This window comes from Trichinella spiralis (assembly GCF_000181795.1).
Source record: "Trichinella spiralis strain ISS 195 chromosome Unknown Scfld4, whole genome shotgun sequence".
NCBI lineage: Eukaryota > Metazoa > Nematoda > Enoplea > Trichinellida > Trichinellidae > Trichinella > Trichinella spiralis.
The window spans coordinates 5,796,002-5,816,336 of NW_003526943.1; the positions used below are offsets into that span (position 1 = coordinate 5,796,002).

The following is a 20,335-nucleotide window of genomic DNA, read 5'->3' on the forward strand; positions in this document are numbered from 1 at the left end:
ATTAGTAACGGCAGAAATCACTCTAAATTAAAAAGCAATCATTTTAAATTATAAGACATCAAAATTTAATTATGTTATACATAAACTGATATTCTGCTTGGTAATTATGATTTAAAAACTACCGTAATCGTACAAATAAACTTCTATTATCAATATCTTTTTGTATGTAAACAATCGTTCAACCATGAAATATACAAAAATCGCGTATTTTCATGGAAACAACTATTTCTACTTCATTAAGGACACAAAATTTAAATGCTATAAGTTGCCATAAATATATTAAGTATATGTGGCTTCTATTTCAGGTGAACACAACTTCTTAACAGTTGCTCAACAAAATTACACCGTCCACTTATACGGATATATTACAGATACGTAATATAAAACTCTCATAAAACTGTGCATATGTTACTTTGATGTCCTACGTTTTGAGTTCACAAAAAATTACAAATTTTAATAATATCCATATTTAAAATAAAATGTGCTCTGAATAACACTTGTAAGAATTAATAAAAAATGTACAAGACTGTAAGAATAAAAGGAAACATTTGAGATCTTACTTTTATTTAAAAATTGTTCTGGTATAAAAATTTCCTACTCGCACCATTTTTGATAGATCAATCTATCCTACTCTCATTTTACTTTGAATATTTTTTACTAAAGAATTCTGTATGCTTATTACAGTATTAAATACATAATTGATGTTCAAGTGCATTTCAGTGACTGTATTTTTGTTTCATTGTTTTGCATTAAAGGTGTTACAAATCATTCATCTTAATAAATTATATTTTTATGCAACCTTATTTTTAAACATAAGAAATGAACTAAAAAACTAAAGAGAAAGTAAACTACGAAACTGCAACATAAGACATCATTTTCTTGGTTGCATATGCTCACTTTTGTTTGTTTGAAGCTCCAGAACTGTATGCCTTTCAAATTAATAAAATTGTCAAATCAACTCATTCTGAAAACAGCAAATATTTAATGTAAATGATTTTTTGATCAGCCTTAAAGTGTCAATCTGAAAGTTTGATTGTTAGTCAAATCAACTTTATTCAGTATATGCTTAATACATATTATTTATAACTGTAAGTTATATTTAAAATTAATAATATTATGTGCATTTTTTACACCTGCAAACATAAAGTTACTTTTGCAGAAAATATCTTAATTAAAGTATATCAGCGATTACCTAGAGGAAACAATTCTTCAAAAAGTAAAAAATAACATTTAATGCGAGATTAAAATATAGGTGATATTATAAAATGATAGTAATGAAATAAATTCTTTTTCTTGCGGAAAAACATGCTTTATATTCTTGCCATTCCAGCTACAACATAACTTTCAATGGCACAACAATTTTTGCCTCGGATTATTTTGAAGAAACCTAAAAAATGATATCTTATTAAAATTTGCAAGTTCAAATTTTTTAAACGGTTAACCATTTTCTCCCCATGTAGTATTCCATGAATTTGATATAAGCCAATATTTTTTAGAATTTTCTATACCCCATCCAATAAGCTTTACTGCGTGGCCGCCGAGAAATTTTCCGAATCGATGCTCATAAACACCTAATGACAGTGTTTCATTATTCAATTTTATAATAATTGCAAAAAGGCAATGTTCATAATGAAAATTCTGTCATAATTATGTAGCTGATGTTTTTAAAAAAGTACCTTTTATGTAGTACATAAAGTCTTCGTAAACATTAAATGCAACAACAACAGGACCATTTTTATATAACTCCTGCATAATTTGTTCTTCATTTGAATTTACCCAGTAGGGTTTTTCTCCTGTAAATTGTTAAATGTCATTTAAATATATCATATTATTTAATTTAGTCATTTATATTTTGAATTTACCAAAATGGCGATCTTGACTCAAATTATAAGGATACTCATTGATGCACTGCCGTGTGCACAACGGTGTTTCAGCTTCGTCTTCAGAATTACTACCAATGGAATATGGTTTGCATCCTTTTGTTGAACCATAAGGACCACCAGTTGGTATTCCTCTTGTAGCCCAGTAAATAAATGCTTTGTCTGGATAGCCACCGTCACATCTAATGAAGTTAAATGAAATAATTTTAATAAAGAATAATAAGAAATGCTTTTTATTGTGATTTTCTATTTTAAAATGCATGTAATATTAAAAAATGACCTATTTACTTACCCATAGCCGCATATTTTGCAACACGAAACGAGTTCTTCTTCTGATAGCAGTGGTTGTTTAGCAGCAATGCTCTCAATACAAATTCGATCAGTCATAACAGAAGCACTTGATACTGCCTAAAAGAATTAAATAAAAAATTATTCATGTTTATGGGTTCATTTTATTAAAATTACCCAACATGATCCACAGTTGGCCTGATCGCGAACGAAGCCGATGTATTTGCACTGTGGCCATCGTTTTCTAGCATCCATTTCAAATGGAAGATCAACAGACAGATTTGCATTTTTAGAAGATGAAATAGACGTGTGGGATAGCAATTTTCCTTTAAATCCTAGCAGTCGCTTCACTGTCTCTATTGAAGCGCCTTCAAAATAAGCATTCTTTCCAAACTAAATTAATATTCATAAATTAATGCTGAAATTTCAATAATAAGTATTAATTACCGTGTAAGGTAATCCTTCCAAATCATTTTTTTCTTGAATTTCTTTTAAAAGTTTGTTATATGTCTCTTCGTAGTAGGCTGCATTGGTTAGTGTGAAAATAAAAAACAGCCAAACTGTAATCATTGTTAAAGCCACAGCACTTGAAACAGGGGGTGCATTTGCTTTTCACCAAATAGACAAATAAAAGTAACACAAATATATTTGTCTATCAGCTTTATAATTATTGATAACATTCTTAAAAAGATTGCACTTTATCACTTAAATCAACTTTACACGTTGCGAGAAAATTTACTTTTACACACTTCCTGTGTAAGACGACTGCCTTTGATTGTGGGGGCGCACGCTCAAAAAAATGTTTAATTATTTTCATTCATTCTTCACCTTATTTAAAACGCATTTTATAATAATAATAATAAAGTTTTTCAATTTTAATAATATTCAGGTAAATTGCGTATATAATACAAGATGATGGCTGTAAATAATGCTTTAATTGATTACTTATGTATTTAATGTAAAATTCATTTATAATAGAATTTATGAATTGATCAAAAAACTGATTTATTTGTTTAAAATTTAGCACTCACTGAATGAAAATAAATTTACTGTAAGAAATAAAATTAACAAAATTCTGAAATTTTTAAGTACATAAAATTGAATTTAGAATTAGTAATCATTATAAAACTTATGAAAATGTTTTATATTTAAAATGTAAAAACATGCCAATGATAAATTTTTATTTGTTTATATGCCACATGCGTCAGGGATTTTTTATTTTATTTTTATTTTAATATCATTTAAAGCTAATTAAAATTTTCAAGATAAGAATTTAAGTTGTAAATAGTATAATCAAAATTCATTATCAGCATATTATTATCAACAAAAAAATGCTGAAATTTGTTACTCAGACTTTTAATCTTTAATAATTAAATGCTTTAATTAGTGCATTGTGTTTTATTTGTATTTTTGAAACAAAAAATAACAAACAGCTGTTATTTTGTATTTAATTAGCATTAGTTCATCTGAAGCATTAGTTGCACATTACCAGCTGCGGCTCCACCTTCTATGCCACATTCATTGCATCCCCGTCTAATTTTGAAGAAACCTAAAAACATTTAATTGTTCTTTCTTTTGTATTGATTGATTCAACTTTTCTTACCTTTTTCACCAAATGTGGTGTTCCAAGAATTTGCTATCAGCCAAAAATCATTTCCAAGTTCTCTTCCCCAACCAAGTAATCGCACAGCGTGGAAACCCATAAAACTACCAAAAGTGTGATGATAAACCCCTAGGAAATGAATCAACAAAAAGTGCAAGCAATATAGGATTTTAATTAAAGATTCATTTGTTGTTCATAGTTAAATTGTCATATTTGTACATTAAAGACTTAATGTTGGCTAATCCTGTAAATTATTGTTTGTATAAATCTTCTTGCTTTTTAGTTCTTATAATAGATTCATTCAAAAATTCCTAGAATGAAATAATAAAAATAAAAATTTTACGTTAAATGATGAACATATTAAAACTTTCAAAGAATGTAAATTTTAATTTATGATAATTTTCTTATCCATGATGTTTGTGAATATTTAATATGTTTATTCTACAAGTCTAACTTAAATTAAAAATTTTTGAACCAAACCTTTCTTATAATAGAAGAAATCTTCATATACAGCAAATGTAACTGCAACTGGACCATATTTCAAAACATTTCTCATTATTTCATGTGGAGAGTTTGAAATTCTATATGCAGCATGTCCTAAATATAATTGTCTTTGCAGACTGAACAGATATACTAAGCATTATTTTGTTACCAAAATATTTGTCATCTTTTGGTGTCAACGGATATTCTGGAATGCATGTGTTTTTACATTTAGGTGTTTCAGCTTCATCACAGTTATTACAAGGAGCAATTGAATAGGGCTTGCATCCTGTTTTCCATCCATAAGCACCACCACTTGGCAAACCTTTCTCAACCCAATATTCAAAGGCATGAGATACATATCCACCGTCACATCTAAATGTATTCAGAAAATAAGATAAGTTTAATAAATAATACGATTAATAAATGATTACCCCAAGCCACAAGTTTTGCAACAAGAAATCAATTCTTCTTCAGATAAAAAAGGCTGTTCTGTTCCATTGGTAGCTATGCAGTGTCGATCACTCATCACTGAAGCAGATGAGACAGCCTTATGATAGAAAATCAAACTTAGAATAAATTTATGCATTTTTTCAATATATTAAAATATGATATTTTAAAAATGACATTCTAATAAATTTGATTCCAATGAACATAGTTTGAAAAGACATTAAAATTTTTCGACATTCAAAAAATTAGATTTTGCATCTTACCCAACATGAGCCACAATTTGACTGATCTTTAATAAAGTTTATATATTTGCAATGCGGGTATGCTTTACGAACGTCATATTCTTTAGGTAAAATAATGTTCGATGATTCATTATCTATTTCAACATTCTTTGATATAATCATTTCTGGCTTTTCAAAACTACCCAACAATCTCTTCATATCTAAAAGAGATTTGTTTTTAAAGTATCGATTCTTTCCAAATTCCCATTTCATTCTGTCATTGGAAAATTTGTTGGATAATTCTTTCTCCAGTTCTGAGAAACGGTCTTCATAATAAGCTGCAGAAATAAAGGGGATTAGTGTTGAAAAAAATATAGCATTCACTTTTAATAAGCACATAATATACGATAAATGGAAATCACAGTGAGAGGAGAGTTATTATGCTCAATTCAAAATTTATTCATTTTTGTCATAAAATGTCTTCCTTATCATGAATCAACTTTCAACGAATTGCAAAACTGATAATCATTGTTTACAAGTGATTAGTAAGAAGAAATGTCAATGTTTATATCTTTTTAAAGTTAATTTAAATGTTTTATTACTTTACAATGGAACCTTACATCTCATTACTTTTCATCGAAACATGAAACTAAAGAAAATAAAGCATAATTATTACTTTCTAAATTAACAGAAATTTTAAAATCATTCATGTATTTACAGCATTTTTGCATTTTACAACTTTTGTTTAGTACAAGTGTACAAGAAACAAACTATTAATATAAATTTTAAATGTTTCAGATGCACCATTAAAAAAGTATCAGAACTCTATTGAATAACTAATGTGACAATATGTTGATTTTATTTAAAATGCATAAAAGTGCAGTATTGTACTCGACGCTGCTGCACATCTTTTCCGGCTCTCTTTTGTTGAAAGGTAGCCTGTCTTACTGGCAACAAACATTCTTTCAAATACACTCAAATTCACAATTATAAAATCATACATTATCATATTTCATTAATGAGTCTCATGATCCATATCATCTCCATGTCGAGTTGTTTTACGCCCTGTATCAGCTGAGTTGCTTTTTGAAAATTATCAAATGCATAGTGTGAAATGTATTAAAGTTCGCTTTATGCGCAACAATTCTTTCTTTTAAAAAAAGATAGCTTGTATGGGGTTGTAGCATCGTTATATCTAATAATCTACCTGGAGTATCTATGTATTCATGAGAATCACCTGATCCTCTATCATCAAAGGTGGTTACGTTCTTTATAAACAGATCATAGCCACATATAATGAGACTTATACCAAATAGTAAAGCTCTCACAGCATTCAAAGCGTCCATCTTCTGCTCTATTGCTTGGTAGACATTCTGAGAGAATTTGTCACGTTTCTTCTGATGCCTAATTATGCACGTTTGAGGATAGAAGACTTGCAACAATTTGAATGTCCTTAGGTTAAAGACGCCTGCCTTCCGTTGTTTAATCACGTAGAGATTTTTGTCAAACTTGCTTTGTTTTCCCCTCCACCATTATAGACTTTTGTGTTCAGAGAACACTTTCTTTGAGACAACAAATGTAGCCCATGATTGATTCACTTTGTTCAAAATGCATTATTATTTTAAACAAATATTTTATTCTAACGCAAAAATTGCTTCATGCCGATCGTGACTGATGCTGAAGAAAGTTTCACATCTATAGCTTTCCTGTGATATAAGATAAGCAGTGTGCCAGTTTGTCCGTTTAACTGCATGCAGAATTTTCACAAGCTTTTCGAAAGTTAATTTTTCATTTACATCAGTGGCAATATCTTCATCAGCGTCTTTTCTTCATCAGACGATTTCCACTGTAAGTTCATTTGTGTGAGATTCAATTAGTTCCATTACTTCTAATTCCTGCAGGTCTTTCAAACTTCCCTCATTCATTTGATGTGCCAACGTGACAGTCATCGTGATCAGCAGGAAGAAACGCAATTGCTGTTTTTGCGTAATCTGGCCACAAATTGCCCCAACAGGCGTTTACAGCCTCAGTTTTCAATTCTATAATATATTCGTTAATAAGGCACATCCAATCTGCAATATTAAACTTTTTCCAGTAGTCTACTACATCCAGATGGCTGTCCCCATCTATAACAGTAACTAGATGAGCCACCGTCCTCTTAGTTTAATAAGCGTAAACAAAAGCGAAGTTTAGTAAGCGAAGAAACAAAAGTCATTTGGTCTGTTAGACAGTGCCAGTCATTCCGCAAACCAACCGCTGATTTATAGTGACCCTTTTTGAATTATCTTTTGTTTATTTCTCTTATTAGCGGCGATTAATAAGTCTCGGAGTAAGGTAAGTCTTTATCATTATTGTTATGGAGTGAAAACTTTACACTCAACCTGCAGATCTACAGTATACATACACAGTAGAATTTGATGAATTTTATTTAGCATAAACTACCAAAGTAAATAGCGTGCAACGCACTTGTGCGCGGAAGAGCTGATGTGGAAGTAAAAATTGATAACGCATTCTTATATACATGCGGAAATGACGTCACAGCGTCACGCTCTGACGCTCAGCTCTATCGTGGGCTAGAGCTTCCGCCTAACTTGCCAAAGACTAGAGGTCAGGAGAATGCTTTTCCCAACAGAATCTAAAAATAAGATTTAGTGATTTCCGGCTTTTGTTTTTATGATCTTAGCCTGATACTGGAAGGTAAAAATTAAATTCAGCTTCCGCATTTATGTTAACCGTTTTTCTGAAGAGACCATTTGTAAATGATCATCAAAATGCTGTAAAATAAACTACATTTTCCATTTACTCTGACTGTTTCAAAATCAGTCACTCCATGACTTTTACATGATATTCCTTCACTGAACAATGATGTCAGTTAGTTATATCGCTCATCACCTCTATTTCCCTAACAGTTTCAACTGTGAAGAACTTCTACTCACTTTACAATCCTGCTACTTAACAAATCACAACTTTTAATTCACATCAGTATTACAGTTTTTGGTTAAGCAGTGGTAATGGTGGATGGTTCTCAATATGCAGTTACATTCATCTAATTACGAGAGCATATTTTATGTTTTTTAATGTGTCCGTCCTTTTCCCTACCAAATGCAATAAAGCACATACGTTCCACAAATATAGAAAATATAATGGTTTGTTGATGTTGCGCTCTCGACATAGCAGACTGCATTTTTTAAAAATCAAGCACTATTTTACATGATTCATATTTCAGGGTGTAATTAAGAACAAGTGACGATTTCAGTTTTATTTGTCAAAATATATGCAAGTGCATATACAAGAAATCAAAATACCTAATCCATTCTAATAATTGACTTAACTGCTTACGCTACTATGTGAGACTATAAACGCAGCTGACTAGTTAATCTAAAGCAGCTTACAAAAACAAACATCAAAGAAGATATTTAGAAGTTTCCTATTGCATTTCTTTTGCTGGAACCTACAATAGAATCATTAATATTTTCTAAAGCTGAATTCTCAGTAACAGGTTTATGTTTTATATGTGTAACTAGCTTTGTTTTGTTTTTTATGTAGAATTACTTGCTTTGTTCTTTATGTATTCTGGTGACATATATGTGATTACTGTTATGCAGTGAATAATTTCTGAAATTAATTAATGCTTGATTTTGAGAGTGCTTACTGTAACATCCAAACGTCATTTTCTGAATGACTAATTTACTCAGGGATTGACACGAGCCTGTAGCTGTTATTTTCATTGTTTTGTTAAATCAGTAAAATTGCAAGCTTAATATGTAAACAAAATGCTTACAGCTTACATTTGAACAGTCATTGAACATTACTCTGCAGTGTAAGCTGATAAAGATCATCACAACGTGGGGAAACAGAGAATTAGATATGTCCAACCTTTATTACAAACCAATATGCATCATGCCTTACTTCCTTAGAGGTAAACAGTGTCACTATCCTATGACTTGAAAGTAAGGTTGTTTTGAGTTTATGTGTTTGTAAGGCTCAGTTTACAGAAAATCATCACTACTTTGTTCAAGAAAATTTGTAATACGATGTAATATTGAAACGTAGAAAAGACCCTGGATATGTAATGGAAACTTTTTAGAGGTTTAATCATCAAAACCTATATAATTGCTCATCTTTATCTTGACATTTCATATTCTCCTGTCTCATTGGTGGCATCACCAAATTTGGCTAACAGGATTAACCAATCAGAACGTATGAAATATGATCAATCAGAAAAAATTTCCATTACTTATTTGGAATATGTTAAACTTATATGTACCAATTATTATGAATTATCATTGTCAAATCTGCTCAGAATAAACATACTGAAGTACATGCCCGAGTTCTTTCCTCATAGCAGTAGTGCTACGTGAATATCAGTAGTTCACGACCAACCAAATTAGAATCTACGTCAGAATCCCAAAAGCAAATGGATGTTGGAAGTGTACCAAATGACATCATCATGGACCTATTTCATGCATATAAAACTTTGTGGAATCATGCATGTTTGGGGATGCTTTTGAAAGCATTGTCCGTAAAAGTGAGAGCACCAATGCCAGATTTAGATTGTCAGTCAATTATTAGCATCGCCTGGAAAGGATTATATATTTTTTGTCACCTAGAGTTAGTTGAGTTGCTGCAGATTGCATCTTTGAAAGATTTCAGTAGTAAACACGGATAGTATGGCTAAGATCGACCATGAACAGCACACTGCAGTGGATAAGCAGTATAAAATTTTTCTTCTTAATAGATCCTTCTTATGGGGAGACGTAGTGAGAGCTTTTGATAAACAGCTGGGCAGACATGAGATACGGATATGGATTCTGAGAGGCAGAAAAAGGGACGCATACTACTTGCTTAAGAAAAACTATGATTCAATTTTAGCTTTCCTCTTCTATTTACTGTAAATTTTATTTTTTAATAAAATATTGTTTATAAAAGTAAGTAATTATTATTAAAATGTACAAAACAACAAATTTTCCATTTTTTAAATAAAAATCAATACATTAAGACAAGTTATCTTTTATTAGAAACTTCCACGTTATTATCATTGAAATTTAGAAAATAAAAACGTTTTTTATCAAGTATTACAAAGATTTTTCTTATGTAATCATCTTAGAATTCAGAACAGAAAGTTATCTAAACTTAAAAGAAGTACTCACAGCGCTTTCACATACTGTAAGACTACATGTCGTCAAAGAAATTTCAAATGTAAAAATAACAAGCGTGCATTCAATTTGAATCCATTATTTGTAGAAAAATACAGACTTATTAGGAGTTGTAATTTACACGATTGCTAAAATGCTAAAAAATCTCTTTAAAATCAGAATTTGTTTTTTATAAATTTTTCTTTTGATTTAATTCCTCTTATTCATCATTTATACATTTATTTGTAAAAATTCACTGTGAACGATTTTCTCAATTAATTTTCACCTTACCTATAAATGGTAAGAAATTATAAAAATAAAAAATTGCATAATTGCTTTTCTAGGAGAAGTAAAATATAAAATAAAGAATAATAAACAGAACAATTTTTCTACAAAATCCTGCATATCCGTATATAATATTACAGAAAGCGTGTTGTCAAACCGTAATGTAAAACTGCAGTGTGGTAGAGACGAAGGGTTGAGGTAAAGTTAATTTTGATTGTTAAAATGTTGAAAACTTTTGTAATTTTTAAATTTTCAAAAAACAAAATGCAAAAAAGATAAACCTAATGTGAAATTAACAGAAACCGTTCGAGATTTTGATTTTGTAATGCAGCTACTGTAAATTTAATTGATTTCTTTATTATGATGTAAATTTTTCTTAAATTCAGTCAGTTGCTAATAATTAATTATCTAATAATACAGTTAATTTTATTCATTTTATTTGTGAATGTGTGGGACCGTTTACTGTCTGCATAATTTGTTGCACAGTGTTCATCAACTTTGGTAGATTTGAATTTTTCAAAAATTTTTTTCCATTTCTACGTCACCTTCTTTGATCACAGAATATTTTTTCACGTCATCTCAACCTTCTCTGATACTAGTTTTCAATTCTACTCCCACGCAAGTATTTTCGTCATTTCGCCCAGGTGCAGTTGCCATGGTGAAACTTGTTTTTTGTATTGTTTATAATTTTTTGTTTTATTCTTTTTGTCTGGTTGTACAATTTCTGCAGCAGAAATAAATTTAACATGACAATAATAAGTTATGCAAACTGCCACATGGCTAGCCGTTACTTTCATAGAATTATTTTTCATTATCAATTTTTTCAAATTTCTACTTAAAGCAAATTTTGGTCAATTGAAAGATTGATACGTCAAATTTTAACTGAAATTTGTTTCTATTTTTGATGATTTCACTTTTTTTGAAAAACCTTTTCAGAATGACCCACTTTTCAATGAACTTCATTTTCTCCCGCGTCATTTTTATCTTACTGTGGTTGTATTGTTTCCTCTCTTGAAAATTTAAAACGTTGAAATTCAAACTTGACTCAGTCATGTTTTTAATTCACTTTCCATTTCAAAAACGTTACTGTATTCATTCACTGAACAGGATATTTAATCATAGTTTATTTTTAATTTTAATAATTAAAAAATGTAGGTATATAATAATTTACTTTAATATTATGTATGGCATACAGAAACAAATTATCATTCAAAATAGGTATTTTTTAATGAATGTTCATGTCTGCATAGGTATTTTTATGATCGATTGTAGTTTTCTAAAATTAAAATAAATGATTTAAATCACTGTAAATAAATTTCAGAATACCGACTTTTCCAATTAATTACTGAAATTAATGCCTGATTGATGATGCGCTTGGTATTTCATTTCATTTCATTTCATTTTCTCATAGATATCCAGAGCCAGTTTAAATCATGTTTTATTCTCATAATCTTTTGTGTCGAAAAAATGGAAAATTTTTCCACGTTTGGTAAAATTGTTGTATATTCATTGGTTAAAATAATTTGTGATTTCAACTGATTATGTTGAAGGATAGCTGCGATGAACCGAAAGAAACTCAATCGCCGTGACTGTCTTAACGTAAACGTGACAAAGATATGGTATGAAAAAAGTATTTTTTTAAAAGTTTCCTCTTTAATTATGCAATTAATTTTCCAGTCAAGAATTGATGCGATATTTTCCAGAAAATAGCAATCAAACGAAATCTTTTTCACTTTATTTATGCAGTCAACTTATGTATGGAATTGTTGTCATTTTTTCCGATCAAGTCAAATATATGTTGAGTAAGTTATACTTTCTATTTTGGTAAATTTGATTTATGTAATTTTTTTTTATTCACAGCTTCAAAAGTTGAAAATTCAAAATGATACATTGCAATTTTAGGTGATGTAACGAAGGCTATCGAAAGTATTAATCGTCATTTTAGACCTCCTCGCATTGAGCTTCCTGAAGATAAAGAGTAAGAAAATTGAAAAAGATGATTTGGACACTTTTCTGTCTACTTAATTTATATTTGCATAAACTTTTATAATTTTTACTTAGAAATGGGTCACGCATCAAATGTGAAACAGTAGACTTTGGAGAAACGAAATATAATTTTTTAGAATTTCCGTCGATTGAAAGTTTGATGAGAGAGGCAGTAAGTTCGCTAAATGATGATTTTATTCACTTCAAACAATTAAAGTGAATTAATATTTTTTTTTGCAGGAATCTGAATCACTTGGAATAATATCTGATATGCAGTCTATTATTTCTTCAGTTGATTGTAAGTTGAAGTTACTTCGTTTTCCACGTAACCAAAAAAATACATACACATCAAGTGGAAGAAGACTAAAATTAGATTATTTTCTTTTGATGCTGAGATATATTAAATTGATGATTTAAATAAATTGCAGACTGCACTGATAAATTTTGAATTTCAGTTAGCAGTTTCGAACCTGATCTTTCACTTGTCGCAACAAAGGGAATCACACTCCCAGAAGCACAATTTTCAGAAAGAAATCTGGTAAGAAAGAATAATACTATACTGAAGAATTAATTCATGTATGAATAATTTTTAGACTACCGATCCATTGTTTGGTAATGTTCAGGACGAATATTTGGAACCATTTCCAGAGTTGAGCTTTTTCTTAAACTTACATTAATTAACTTTTTACATGTATGTATTGATTTTTACAGCGGTCCTCTGGATTTCGAGCTACCAGCCTTACTTTCTGCAACATCAGATAAAAATGCAGGTGCACCTATAACTGCAGTCGAGGAAGCTGCTCCATGCTTGCTGAGAATTCCTGAGACTCCACCAATAGATTTTGGCCTTCCTTTATTAAGGGTATTTTCATTCAGTTAAGTTTTTAAGCATAGCTGTGTAAAATCGTAATTTTTAGCAAATTTATTCATATAAATTTTTTACGACACTTTTGTACATTTATTTTTAATATTATAAGATGTAACTTCACATATCTTCATCTGTGTAAAGTTTTAAGTTTTATTAGTTGTATCGTCCTGGATTTTTCTTTTTCAAAGCAAGTACTGAATTTCATTTTCAATGATTTATCAAGATGTAACTTTTGTTTTATAAGAGTTTCAAAATATCTTCAAAATATATAAACACAAGTAAGCATGCAAATTCATCCATAGAGCATTTTGAGATTGAATTATTTATTCTAGGAACCAGCTGAAGGTGTCAGAAAACAGCAAAAAAGATTGAAAATTGACAAGGAAATTAAAATTCCGAGGGAGAAAATCAAAAAACAAATATTAGATTTTTCCTCAACAATGCGAAGCATGGAAGAGGTACGAGAAAGAGCGGAATTTTCAAAATCTACAGGATGTGATTAATTATAATTTTTTAAGACTCGCTTGATTCCCGTTTCTCGTAAAGTTAAAAATTTTTTCAATTCACCAGCGATCAGTAAGAAGATGATGTATCTACTTTGAAAATTTTCACTTTTGTGCATCATTGTGAAATTTCAGTGATGAGATCTCCCGCTCTTTTGGGCATGTTCAAAGAACGTCTTTGTAGAAGGGTGCTGCCCACTGAATGGCATGACGTTGAAATTTTGAAAGAAGAACCACCACCAATTAATGTACAATTTTTAATAAGATTTTTTCACAATGCACAGTTTAGTAGAGTATATTTTAGGATGTTGACGAGGCAAACATGATCAATGATGCTGTTGCTCATTTTACAAGCACGGAGACAGTTGAAGTGAATGTTGGCCAGCAATCATCATTGCTATTGAATGCTACTGCAGCTACAGATAGCAGTGTTGAAAAGCCTCGAGAGGTTTCAAACAGTTCTGCAGAAATGCGAAATGCAAGCAGCAGTCCTCGACTTCGCAGAACGCGCTGTATGAAATGAATATATATATATATATAATTCGAAATATCAAATAAATATATTTCGATTTATTTTTAAGCACGTACTACATTTGAATCAACATTGACAACGACAGCTGAGGAAATGTGCTTCGGGTACATGTGAAAATGTTTGCAATGTTTTATTTTGTTTCTACTATTATAAGTTCTAATTTTGATAATTTAATTTCAGTGAAAGCCTTTGGAGAGATCTTGAAAGTGAACAGGCGAATTTTTTATTATGATTTTTCATTAATAATTTGTTTTCAACGTTTGTATTGCAGCAACAGGCAGCCGAAGCAAATCGCGGATAAATCCAAATTTACAGTCAACGTTTGAATTTCGTCCTGGATGCATGCCTAAAGCGACCGATGGGAAACTTGTAATCGACATGAGTGGTCGTCGTCCAAAAGTGCATTTTCATCAATTGAGGAAGTAAAATAGCACACCACTTGGATTTATAATGAGAATGGATAATTGTTCTGTTTTGTTTCATTTCTTCTATTTCTAGCGTAATTTATGAATCAATCGCCGGTAGAGAGTATATCACTTTTGCAGATCTGTGTCCTGTAGAAACAACTCCACGCTGTATTGCTGTGGATGTGTTTTCAGAACTTTTGGGTGACTGCTTTAACTTTTATATACCATTTTCTTTTCTTTTCTTTTCATTAATATCATATTGAAGATTTGAAAAAACAGAAAAACACTTCTTTCATACTTTATATATACATATATGTAATATTTGAAAAATAATTTCCTTTTAAAATTAATGGAAAATTTCATTTTTTAAAAACAATATCACTAATCTAATGATTTCCAGTGCTTGCATCGCAATCGGTTCTCAGGGTAGAACAAATGAAAAATGGAGAAATTCACATTCGGAGAAACTGAGCAAAAAAAGACGTTAATCAATTGCACATGCTGAACATCAATGTTTATCGCACTTGGCACATTTTCAAAAATTATTCATTCATATATGAATATTGCATACTTATTTGATCACGATGTTTATCAAGTATTTTTATATGTGAAACAAAATTACAATTTACATTTGTTCAGTTCAATTTTTAGGATTATTAAAATTGTTCTCAATTACTCAATAAATGACAATTCAATTTTGAATCAAATGAAAAGGTTTCTTCAAATAATAATAAATTAACCTCTTTTGAAAAATTTTGCAATAAAAAATCCAATAGTGTCTGAATCAACTGACAGTGCGGATGGTCGATCCCAGTGGTCCACAGTTTCTGCATTCAAATCATTCAGGCAATTTATTTTCAAACTGCCGCCATTGTTGACGTGTCGGGTGCAAAAATCGGTTGGATCAAATTTTTGTACCATTTCCAAACCATACGCTGCATCTCCTCGTTTGCCCATGTGAGGATCCTTGAAACACTTGAACGATAAAGAAGCAATTTAAATACAATTACGACAACACCTGTTCAGTTAGATGCAATTCAGGAAATTCTTCAAGAGCCCATAAAACAATTCCCTCATTTTCATCTTTGTTCAAAGTACAAGTGCTGTATACGAGTGTTCCACCAGGTTTTAACAGACGAACAGCCTTTTAATTATAAAAATAATGATTAGAGTTACCGGAAAAAATAATATGCTAAATATAAATAATATATATTACCGTTCGGAATAATCTTCGTTGCAATGGCGGATAGGCGTTGTTGCATTTGGGATTTTCGTGGAAATTGTAAAACAACGGTCGTTGACCATAGCCACTGCACGGTGCATCGAGCAGTATCCGATCGAAACCGTTTTCCGGAACGTTCAAACCGACCGGTACTTTGTCTGAAAAAGTAATTTCTAATTTGTTTTCAATATTAAATGATTTAATAATCCCTTTCCGCATACCGACTAATTTCACAGCATCAGCTAGATTGGGTTCGATCGATTTGAGATTCAACTTTTTGGCATTTTCTTTCAACTCTTGCAACCGTTTGCTGCAATCGTCGACAGCAACCACTCGAGCCTGGAAATTTTAATATTTTTTTCTTTCAAACTCAACAACTCTCCAATTCAGCATGGCAATTTTCAACCTGATCTTTGGTCAACGTTGCAATGTGAGTAGTTTTACCGCCCGGCGCTGCGCACAAGTCCAATATCACCTCGCCAGGTTGAGGATTCAACACGTGAGTGCAAATGATAGACGGTAAATTTTGTGGAAAACCCCAATCTTCTACGATACCATAAAGTTTGGGATGATTCCACACCCCTGCGGTCATCAAAACGCCCATTTCTCTGAAATTCACTCAATCGAAACTGAAAAGCAAACTATTGCATGTTCGTGCTTGCAAATCGTGCATATTCAACTTCGACAAATTGCATAACATGCAAATTGTTATTCTTTGCAAGATATCTTTACCTATACTAGTTTGTTCTCTTCGAATTGTGCAAAGAAAACAACAATTCATTTTCTCATCATGCTCAAGATCAAACTGAAATTTCTTGCAATTTTATAACTATTTTTTCCAATGCTATTTCTTCTTTTTATATTTCGAATAACAACAATTATGATTATTATTCAACAACTTACGGTTGTTTTTTCATCAATTTTGTCTTGAAAAGACTATCTCTGGAAATTGCAATTACACCATTTCCCAAGAACAATTTTCGCTTATCATACGGACGCTTCCAACCTAGTCGGCATTTACCTTCCAAATCCATGTACACGGACACATTGGACCCTTCGGCAAACCCTGAACACTGATATAAGCTGAATGAACCATTTTGATTAAACACTGAATTCAACAATACACAAAAATCAACTTCAATCATCTTGATAAATTATAAATCGTTTTAATTTGCTTACAACGATTTGAGCCTAAAATGCCGACAGAATAAATATCAGCCCCGCGTAAGACAGATTTCCCGCACTTTTTATCCACGTATATCTCTGTTGGAAAAGGTTCCTTTTCATGAGGTCCACTACCAGTCAAAACCAACACATCTTTAAGACACCAATGAAGTGATACTTCGGGTTTTTTATTCTCTTTTGCTTTATACTGCTGAAATTGTAAAAGAAAAACATTTTCAGCTTCATTCAAAGGAGAAAACAATAAAAAAAACTTATAACAATAATTAAAATACTTCAGAAAGAAGAATTTCCATTCGCTCTTTCGCTTGATGAATTCCAATCTTCATCGTGTTCACGCGCACCGTTGAATAAAGCGGTGGGATCCTCATGATGCAGCTATTGTTCATTGACATTGTATCCATTTAAGAATGCATTGTATCGTTGCACTGCAATTCGAGAAATTAATATCACGCAATACTGATATTTCATCACTGAACCGTAGCAATAATATAAACTAGAACTTCAACTTATAGAAAAATTAACTATTTTACATTCCATGCAACACATGTGAAAAATGTGTTCCAAAACCATAGGAAAATTTGCACATATTTCTATACTTTGCAAATGTGCAAAGATGATATTAAATAATAGTTTAAAATGTTAAAAACTGGACTGATAAATAATAAGAATTCAATAAATAATCGTCAACAAATTAAAAATTTTTTAATGAAGCAATATTCTTTTCTCTAATTAAATTTTTTACAACTACATTAAAATAAATAAATTATAATTTCAGCATTATCTGGTTTTTTTTAACATTTTCAAAACCCAACATCTTACAGTCGAAAAAACATCGTTCAATTTAAACACGAACAGTGTCCATTGTTAATTACTGTACTACAAAAGGAAAATCTAGTTTAAATCAGGAAACTGCCATGAAAAAAATAACCAAGTACAATTACTCATTATAAAAAATTCTATTTTATGAGTTTTTTCTTTATTTTCAAGTAAATTAATTTCTAGTTAAATAATTTTTTTCAAATTATTTTAGAATATAACAGTAATTCATGAGAAAAAATATGCATTGTCTGAATGAATCTTTGAAATCAGCAATCACTTTTGTTTCAAAATTTATGCATATAATGAATAAAATAAGCATGTTTTCTTGTAAAACCACTTTTTTGTGTCATCATTTCAAAATATTCTATTTTTTAGAAGTGAAATTCATACTTTAATGCTTTCATCTATAAACTTATATTACTTTAGAATACATATAAATGAACTGAAATTATTGTCAAAAAACAAATTAAAAAATAAATACATTTATCATCTTTTTGAGCAAAAATTTATATTTTTTATTACTAATAAAATTTTATGAAAACTACATTTTAAAAAAAGTTAAAGTGAAAAGATTTTTGATCAGATATTTGTTGACATTATTGAATGGATTTGAACAAACGCTTGATCATTTGAGTGTGAAGTGGACCAATATATCTGTCTAGCGGTTCTTGAAAAGTTAATAAATGCCGACCAGCGTTGGTGTAGGTCACGTAATTAGCCGCTTCTCGGTTTCGTAGTGGACCATTTGTGCGTCTTTAATGACCATTATTGCAATGACAAACAGTGCACTTCGATTTTGGCAGAATTTTGAACAGGCTTTTATCAGAAATGAAATATATGATGAAATTTGGTGAACGAGATTAAAATTGGCCGTGCTGAAAAGCATTTTTACCAGAAAATGGCACCGCAAGTCGGAACTGACGTGCTTTCACCGGCTTTTCAACAAGAACAAAACTCCAGCTTGACTTTAGCAAATTTAACCGCACAAACTTGTCACGCACCTGCAGATTTACTACCAATGGAACGACCGCTATTTCTCTACCTCTATCCAATAATATTGCTAACCTGTGTTGCCGGAAATTCGGCAAATCTGCTTGTCTATTGGCATCGTTTTCTGAGAGCCGCTCCCACAATACGCCTCTTGGCTGCCAAAGCGGTTGCCAACGCCCTGTGCGTGATCAGTTTGATACCCAGGTTTGTTCATCTACTTCCGGCTGGTTTCAAGCACACTGCTGTAGAAAATTTTTACTGGAAAACATTACCAGTAACATTGTTTCTAATCAATCTCTTCGGCACCGTCGCAATATGGTAACCGTTTCACTTTTCACCTTCATTTATTAATTATAAATTTATTATAAAAATCATTTAAATGTATCACAATTTTATTCATTTTTACATTTTCACAACTTTTAATTAATTCATTATTAACCGACAATCGCATATGAAACATTGTGAAACAATATTATTTTCTAAGCTCATAAAAATTACTTTTGATTCTTCAATTGGAAATATCTCCATGCGCTGTAGAACATCAACAAAAAAATAACTACATCATAATTTCAGGTTGACAGTAGCGGTAACAGTGGAAAGTTACATCATGGTCGCATTTCCGGCCCAAGCAAAATCCTGGTGTTCCATACGCAACGCGTACCTGTGCATTGTGGGCTGCTTCGGCGCAGCAATCGCTCTGCAAGTGTTCTACTTGCTCTGCAGGCAAGTGGTTCCAGTTGTTTGTCCAAACATGAAAACTTACTTCTACCTTCTTCCTACCGGTCTGCCAGCTTACGAGAAGCTTTACTATTGGGCAAATGCGTTGTCCACTCTTTTAATCCCGATGGTGACCATGCTGGCGTTGTCATTGCTAATCTATTATCAGTTGTTTTGGGCTAAACGACGGTTCAGCCAGGGAAGTGAGCAGAAACGCTGTGTGACCAGATTGAGTATGGCCACGACCGCCTGTCACTTGGTATTCGAAATGCCGCATGTGGTCAATTTCATCATCGCCGCCGTCGATCACACCCCTGCACGCCAGTGGCGCCGCAGGTTCCCGTGGGAGCAGTTCGCCGCGGTCGCTAATTTCCTCAGCATGCTAGACGCTTCGCTGACGGTTTTCGTCTACTTTGCCTGCAGTCAACGTTTCAGACAAATCTGCTATTTCACACTTTGTCGCAGTCGACAGGAACGCTACTGCAATCAGCTGGTCTTGCTTCAAGAAAATAAAGAACGCCAAAGCTGGACTGAGAATACGGACAAACTAAACCCAATATGTCCCCAACAGCGCACCTCCAACAATCCTGACACACAAACAGCTTGTTCTGTGTAAGAAATGAAATTGAAACAGAATAAGAATATTTTTTTTATTCATAACGCTACGGAACATTCGAATCCACATATCTATCTATAATATATATGTATATGTGCGTGGTGAATAGAATTCAAAATTTCACCACGTCGAAAATACTTTGCTCTGC

The 20,335-nt window shown here is 31.5% G+C and overlaps 7 protein-coding genes across 7 annotated transcripts; 3 read left to right on the plus strand and 4 right to left on the minus strand.

The window, feature by feature from the left end:
• Positions 1-1,310: 1,310 nt before the first annotated feature.
• Positions 1,311-2,751, minus strand: Tsp_01410 (Gut-specific cysteine proteinase). Its single transcript, XM_003377192.1, has 7 exons — positions 2,616-2,751; positions 2,346-2,561; positions 2,173-2,288; positions 1,863-2,062; positions 1,677-1,793; positions 1,443-1,571; positions 1,311-1,387 (listed from the first exon to the last, which is right to left on the minus strand). The coding sequence occupies exons 1-7, from the start codon at positions 2,736-2,738 to the stop codon at positions 1,311-1,313; spliced, it is 978 nt and encodes a 325-aa protein (XP_003377240.1). The 5' UTR covers positions 2,739-2,751.
• Positions 2,752-4,068: 1,317 nt separating this feature from the next.
• Tsp_01409 (cathepsin B) lies at positions 4,069-5,883 on the minus strand. The gene is made up of 5 exons (XM_003377193.1): positions 5,814-5,883; positions 4,965-5,143; positions 4,686-4,801; positions 4,406-4,626; positions 4,069-4,082 (listed from the first exon to the last, which is right to left on the minus strand). The coding sequence occupies exons 1-5, from the start codon at positions 5,881-5,883 to the stop codon at positions 4,069-4,071; spliced, it is 600 nt and encodes a 199-aa protein (XP_003377241.1).
• Positions 5,884-6,850: 967 nt separating this feature from the next.
• Tsp_01408 (hypothetical protein) lies at positions 6,851-7,561 on the plus strand. The gene is made up of 3 exons (XM_003377194.1): positions 6,851-6,938; positions 7,018-7,056; positions 7,377-7,561. The coding sequence occupies exons 1-3, from the start codon at positions 6,851-6,853 to the stop codon at positions 7,559-7,561; spliced, it is 312 nt and encodes a 103-aa protein (XP_003377242.1).
• A 407-nt stretch (positions 7,562-7,968) lies between these two features.
• On the minus strand, positions 7,969-9,086 carry Tsp_01407 (hypothetical protein). Its single transcript, XM_003377195.1, has 4 exons — positions 9,028-9,086; positions 8,475-8,537; positions 8,325-8,373; positions 7,969-8,100 (listed from the first exon to the last, which is right to left on the minus strand). The coding sequence occupies exons 1-4, from the start codon at positions 9,084-9,086 to the stop codon at positions 7,969-7,971; spliced, it is 303 nt and encodes a 100-aa protein (XP_003377243.1).
• Positions 9,087-11,902: 2,816 nt separating this feature from the next.
• Positions 11,903-15,109, plus strand: Tsp_01406 (meiotic recombination protein REC8-like protein). The gene is made up of 14 exons (XM_003377196.1): positions 11,903-11,961; positions 12,020-12,144; positions 12,245-12,320; positions 12,404-12,500; positions 12,569-12,626; positions 12,784-12,866; positions 12,922-12,977; positions 13,040-13,190; positions 13,529-13,654; positions 13,715-13,772; positions 13,835-13,947; positions 14,004-14,211; positions 14,412-14,489; positions 15,039-15,109. The coding sequence occupies exons 1-14, from the start codon at positions 11,903-11,905 to the stop codon at positions 15,107-15,109; spliced, it is 1,359 nt and encodes a 452-aa protein (XP_003377244.1).
• Positions 15,110-15,644: 535 nt separating this feature from the next.
• Positions 15,645-17,437, minus strand: Tsp_01405 (putative methyltransferase NSUN6). Its single transcript, XM_003377197.1, has 6 exons — positions 17,318-17,437; positions 17,040-17,235; positions 16,764-16,926; positions 16,267-16,468; positions 16,008-16,199; positions 15,645-15,782 (listed from the first exon to the last, which is right to left on the minus strand). The coding sequence occupies exons 1-6, from the start codon at positions 17,435-17,437 to the stop codon at positions 15,645-15,647; spliced, it is 1,011 nt and encodes a 336-aa protein (XP_003377245.1).
• Positions 17,438-18,762: 1,325 nt separating this feature from the next.
• Positions 18,763-20,187, plus strand: Tsp_01404 (conserved hypothetical protein). The gene is made up of 2 exons (XM_003377198.1): positions 18,763-19,058; positions 19,428-20,187. Exons 1-2 carry the CDS (start codon positions 18,763-18,765, stop codon positions 20,185-20,187), a joined length of 1,056 nt encoding a protein of 351 aa, XP_003377246.1.
• The last annotated feature ends 148 nt before the right edge of the window (positions 20,188-20,335 follow it).